Consider the following 6,656-nt stretch of genomic DNA (forward strand, 5'->3'; position numbering starts at 1 on the left):
TGGCATTTCGGTCGGTGGTGTGTTTACTAAGTACAATGAATGACACCCTTTTCAACGTGGCAAGACTAATTTGACCTGCTGAAATCAGTACAAACGGACGGTCTGAGTCACAGTTATATATCGGATCTGGTGCACGCGCCGTCAGTCAGGGACAACATGCAACTCTTCTGTACACAACCTGAGGAGAACTGCCAAAGAGTTTATCGTTCTCTTATGTCTCACGTACAGTTAGGTCCAAAAGTCTGAGACCTAGAATGCGTCTGTTCTAATTTAATACACTTTTCACAAATCGTATTCTCAAGATTTGAGACATTTAGGTTTAAAATGAACATATATAACGTGAGAATATCTCAGTATTTCTTGCATGTCTCTCAACAACACTGAAACTACATAAACTAAACCTGATGCTCATGTTCTCCAGCAGGATCTGAGATGATACAAAGAGCATCTTCAGCTTCATGCAGTGCACGAAGAACGCATTTATTTCTATAGCACTTTATACAGATTGTGTCAAAGCAGAAAATAATGTTTCTGTGATGCAAACAAAATCCAATTCTGCTGTAAAGCAGCTCTAAAAACAGGACAATACAAATTGAGTTCAGTTTAATAGTAGAGCAAGTTTCATCTAACCATCAGTACCAAATCAGAAATATTTCATCTTCATTTTACATCGTACCTTTTCTTTGTTTTATTTGTTTTAGAATGCTACAACTTTGTGCTGTAAGACTTTAGAGCTCGACTGTAGCACAAGCAATAGTTTGTGTTGTTTGGTAAGTTTGTTTATATTTATATTTGATGTCATGTTTGCAACTAAACCAAACAAATTATTATTTAATTTTTTTATGATGGACAACTCTTTTTATGTCTTTCTGTAGTAGCCATGCCAGAAAAAATTGCACCGTTGTTTACTCGTCAAATATAGACATCTATAAAAACCACTTCAGTTATTTGCCCAGGCAAACACGCTCTTTGCCTTTTAAACGTTATTGATTGCCTTCATAGAAATACTGGCTTTTTCTAAGCATAATGATCAATTAGTTGTCGAGTGATAAGAGACTGTATGACATGGAGACGGTGAAATATTGTAAGCTCGGTCTGGATTTGCTTATCAAAGGGATACAAAAAGAACATGTCAAATATTTGGGGTTGTTTGCTTTATTGATGTTTGATGTGACCTTTGTCCTCTCATTAAAGCACACGTGAAGTAATGATAGATAAAATTATTTATTTAAAAAAATACATGTATTCAGCAAAATTACATTGTACGGTACAGTACAGATTTCCAGGCCAATCTCACCTATAAGAAAATATTCCTTTATTAAAAAATTATAGAAATTAGTGAGTTTTTGCTCCTTCATAGAGCCTTAATGAATAGCTTTAATATCGTGACATAAGTTACAGTATCATTTTGTCAATGAAAAAATAAAAACACAACACACGTAGATCGGAGTTGCATGGCTTGAATTCGCACTAACTACGCAAAATAACATTTAAAGTGCAGTTGCAGATTCTCTACACTATGCATCACTAGGAAGTGCTTTCAAAAACTAAACAAAAAGGAGAACATAAGACACAATAAACATGGCAAAAAATACACCTGTAATGTACAATGTAGGTTATTGTACAGGCTGTAGATTACTGTACTGCTTTTGCAAAGGCGCTATATAAATAAGACGTATTATTATTATTAAGTTTTTTTTTATTATTTAAGTATTTTTTATATTGAATAATATTAACAATAAAAAAAAATAATAATAATTATATAGTTATAATAGTATTTTGCTGTTATAGTATAATCCATGTAAGCTTTGAGAACTATATTGTGAGAGAAATGTGTTAGATACTTATGCACCACTTTCATTTGCTGTCAGACCTTTTCTGGGACGTGTGGCAATATCTAAATGTTTACTGTCAGGTTGGGTAACCGTGCTGAGTCAGGCCTAAGCGTGGCTTTTACAGTGGCTTTGATTTCCATTGAGTCTTTTCAACATCTATAAAAACCCATAACAAATAAACTTTGCTTAGACAGAAAGCCTTGATTAGAGGATATTTCGCCTCTTCCTGATGAAGCCGATAAATAGGTGCACTGTTAAAGGGTTAGTTCACCCAAAAATGAAAATTAGCCCGTGCTTTACTCACCCGCAAGCCATTCTAGGTGTGTATGACTTTCTTCTTTCAGACAAATCCATTTGGAATAATATTATTATTAAAATTCTTCTTGCTCTTCCCAGATTTATAATTGCAGCGGGCGGGTGTTTCCAAAAGACATCAAGTAAAGTGCATCCATCCTCTGTCCTACGTCATCCGCGGAAGTGAGAGAAAAGTGTTTATAACGTTTCAAATATGGATATTTTTCTTACAAAAACACATGGATTTGCTACAGGAGGCCGCCGGAGCCGTGTGAGGCACATTTTATTATGGATGCATGCACTTTATTGCACTTCTTTTGGACTGTTGAACAGAAAACACCCGCCCACTGCAAGTATAAATCTTGGAAGAGCAATTTTTATAATACAACTCTGATTGGATTCGTCTGAAAGAACGAACGCTTTTGGGAGCATAAAAGCAGTCGTAAGTATCACGACCAGTCATAAGTCACATGGGTATATTTTTAGTTGTATGGGTTAATATGATGTATTTTTTTTTATGATAAATTTTATTTTTATGTTAAGTATAGATCATGTTCCATGAAGATATTTTGTAAATTTCCTACCGTAATATATCAAAACTTAATTTTTGATTAGTAATATGCATTGCTAAGGACTTAATTTTCTCAACATTTAGAATTTTTTGCACCCTCAGATTCCAGATTTTCAAATAGTTGTATCTCAGACAAATATTGTCTGATCCTAACAAACCATACATCAATGGAAAGCTTGTTTCATCTCTTATGATTGGTTTTGTGGTCACATATACACCTAGGATGCCTTGAGGGTGAGTAAGTCACAGGCTAATTTTCATTTTTGTGTGAACTAACACTTTAAGTCATGTAATTGTTCTTTATGTGCACCCGCAGGACTCGACGATCATGTCCGGGACGTCGGTCTTCACGATGGTGTGCTGCGAGTTGAAGTAGACCATGGAGAGCGGCCGTCTCTGGATGGGGACGCAGCAGGACGACACGGCTGTGTGGATGCCGTTGGCCTTCAGTTGACTGAAGACGGTGGCGTGGAAGGACGAGGCGATGCCGGGCGAGCCGGATAAATGCTGCGGACACTGTCCCATGCAGTAGTTCATATGGTAGCCCTCAGGCGCTATGATCCAGTCCTGCCACTGTATGTCACGGAACTTAATGTAGAAGTCTTTTTTGCAGCACACGCTCACGTCGTCGCCGCATTGCAGCGAGCGTTTGCTCAGTGTGTGTTTGTTGGCATCTTCACGCAGCTGCACCTGTGCCACTAGGAACGGCTGATTGGAGGATTCGCCCGATGCTTCGCGACTGCAGAGGTTTCGACCGCCGTCTTCGCAGTGCACCTCCAGACGGAGCCTCCGCTGACCGCCGTCCAGAAAGGCCTGCAGGGCGCCGGTGACGGGGAACGTGTGCCATCCGCCTCGTGACACATCCACACTCCTCTGGAGCAGCAGCGTGCGATTAGTGCCGCTCGACGCCGGCAGGGAGATTTCTGCGTTTACGCGGCTGCCGTGATGAGGCGCGTCGGTCTGACGCACGTAAAGCCACAGCGACGACTGCAGCACCTGCACGCTTTGACCTTTCTCCTGCAGGAACTGGAACGACAGACTGGTGTCGGTGCTGGCAGAAACCTCGGCATCTGGAGAGGAATCAGACAGAGGTGCTTAGAAGAAGTGCTTGTTTTGCGAGTGGAAGTAAGATGTTTTTTTTTTTTTTTTTGTGAATGTGCCAGACACTGTAAAAAATGGTTGCTTTAAACTTTTAAGTTTTCTCCACTTTTTGATTCTTTTACAGTGTAGTTAAATAACTATGCTATAAAAATATACTTAAAAGCTTATAGAAAAGATTTTATAAGAAAATTCTATTACAGGTTTTATACGTCAAGATTTCATGTTTAATTCGTTTAAATTTCTTTGTAAGTCATTTTTATATTTAAAAGTATAATTTTTGAGTGATTTTTTTTAAAATAACAAACTGCAATCTGTTTATGATTAATGAAAATTAATTTATAAGTTAAAGTTATGATGACAAAAAAAATAAAAACAGTTTGCATTGTCAAGCAGCATAACCAAGTCCAGCACATTCCTATTACTAATGGCCACGCCCACTGTTAAGTCTAAAAGCAAGTGGATTGGAACAACATTCTAATATTTAGTTCACATGCAGTTTTCCGTGTGTAGATATGTATGTACAATGTTTAATGCATAGTTTGCACGTGCTCTAGGTGTGCATGTACCAAACGTTTAAAAATGCTTTTATGAACGATGTACGTACCTTTTACTTTGTAAATATGTATATAACATTGTTTAGCCTAGGTTATCGTTTGTTCCGACTTTTAAAAAACAGTTAATCATTGAAGAAACCGGATTTGAACAGTGTATATCATTCTCAAAACCATTAATTTCAGTATTTTCATAGTTAAAGAAACTGGATATGCTTTCTGCCTCGTAAAACCAATATTTACATAAGGGGGTGTGCGCACGTACGAGTTTACAATGAATGTTTTAAGAATGCTTATAAACTAAGTCAGACGCACTCACCAACATTTCTGTATAAATTCAATTCAGTTTGAGAATTTGTGCACACTTAGCAATTCACACCGAACGTTTTAAGAATGCATCAGGTCAGGTGCACTCACCGTCATCTGCGAAGCTCACTATCTCGTACGCCTGGTTGCTCGCGCGCGAGTCTGGCACGTTATTGTCCAGCTCCAGCGTTCCGTCCTGTCTGACGCGGCCCGCGTGGAGCTTGCGCGGGGCCGTCATGAGCGCGGCGCGCGGCACCGTCTGGGTGATGTTCGGCCTCTCCCGCAGGTGAAGCTTGTTCAGGATCTGCTGTTTGGCCATCTCGATCAGGTAACGCTCCTCCGTGCTCTTCTCCATCGCAGGAATGCCGCACGTCGGGCAGCCGGTGGCGGCCGCGCTCGTTCCCCTCACCGTGAGCGCGCTCAGCACCACCAGCGTGGACAGCACCGTGGACGCAAGCCCGCACAGGTGCGCCCACGAGAACGACACCAAGAACATGTTGACTTTGCTCGTTTGAGTCTGACAGAGTTCGGAGAGACGCGCACTAGCGAGTGGACGGAGAGGAGTGAGCCGCACCTGAGCACTCAGAAGTGGGGTAATCCATCAAAAGTTGTGACACGGTTAAGGGACGCACCAATGACGCGCAGGTGAGCGACACGCTGCTGGGATGCACATCATGCACACTCCTCACTGAAGCATATATATAGCTCTGCTGGGGTTAATCATTAGCGCGAACAAATAAACATACGACACTTACAGTGCCACGTCAGGACGCGGCTGCCCAAGCGAAGTCCAAACGCTCACCTCTGTCCCAGTGACCCCCAACATTGAAACCCTAAAGCATCCAAACCAAACAGATCACAAGAAAACACGAGATCAGTAAATATGACGCAAGCCTGGCTGTTTCAGTGTGGTGCAGATGCGCAGCGCATCTGTTCATGCATCGACTAGTGTGTGCAAGAACTCTTCCATCTTAAATATCCCAAACTATGATAAATGAAAGGGGAAGCTCACCAAAAATGATCATTTTGCATAATTTACTGTCGTTCCAAATCTGTTTTTAAATTTAAAAAAAAAAAAACTTTTTTTTTTGTCCATACAATGGAAGTCAAAGGGGTCTAATGGTGTCTGATTCCCAATGTTCTTAAAAAATGATCTCGTGTTCCAGTCTATCAAGTAAATGATGACGAAAGCTCTTGTTTGATCTTGTTAATTAATAAATACTTATATACATAAATGTATGTTCATTTATTAAGAGGACAGTAAAATAAGAAGTGCCAGAGTTTGAGGATTGCCTAGTACTGAAAGTCGAAAACTGTAATAGATTTGTGTAATAATTTACTTTTTTTTTTTTTAAATAAGTTTTTTTTTTTTTGGGCAAAGAATTGTGCATGGGATTTTTTTTTTTTTTTTTTTTTTTTGGGCTAGGCTTGGTTCAGACAGGCTATCATATAGTTTAATAGTGCTAATACACTAAAAAATAATTCTTGAAGTGGTTTAGGACTATTAAAAGTTTTGGAATTTTTCAGTGATGAAAAAACTATAGAGGCAGTGAGTTTGTGCATCAGGTTGTTTGACTTAAACACTAACTATGCAATGTCTAAAATGTTACTTTTATACTGAATATTGCAATATGTGGGCAGCACAAGAAACAAATAAGAAGCAACGGGAAAATATATGAGTAATATCTTCATCCCTGCATGTGGTGTAATTGAGGGTGATTAATTGTCACAGATAATGAACCCACGTGACATCTGACCATCACAGATGCTGTAGACACGCAGTGCGCAGGCGCGCCGTCTAGTGGACACACATCACCAGTGTTCATGTAGAGGTCACTGACCAGACAATAATGACTGAGGGATGCTGACATCTGTGCATGGGTTACATCATGTTGCACAAGCCTGTATAAATGCATTCGATTTCGATGATGTGTGCATGTTGTGTTGTCGTTTCTCCTTTCTTTTATTCAAGTTTGACTTTATTTGTTAAAGTTGGTT

General features: G+C 39.6%; 1 protein-coding gene across 1 annotated transcript; it reads right to left on the minus strand.

Annotated features, from left to right (window-relative positions):
• Positions 1-2,857: 2,857 nt before the first annotated feature.
• LOC109092457 (inhibin beta B chain-like) lies at positions 2,858-5,321 on the minus strand. The gene is made up of 2 exons (XM_019106258.2): positions 4,770-5,321; positions 2,858-3,770 (listed from the first exon to the last, which is right to left on the minus strand). The coding sequence occupies exons 1-2, from the start codon at positions 5,152-5,154 to the stop codon at positions 3,001-3,003; spliced, it is 1,155 nt and encodes a 384-aa protein (XP_018961803.2). The 5' UTR covers positions 5,155-5,321; the 3' UTR covers positions 2,858-3,000.
• Between the last annotated feature and the right edge of the window lie 1,335 nt (positions 5,322-6,656).

Source organism: Cyprinus carpio, chromosome A6 (assembly GCF_018340385.1).
Source record: "Cyprinus carpio isolate SPL01 chromosome A6, ASM1834038v1, whole genome shotgun sequence".
In the NCBI taxonomy this organism is placed as follows: domain Eukaryota; kingdom Metazoa; phylum Chordata; class Actinopteri; order Cypriniformes; family Cyprinidae; genus Cyprinus; species Cyprinus carpio.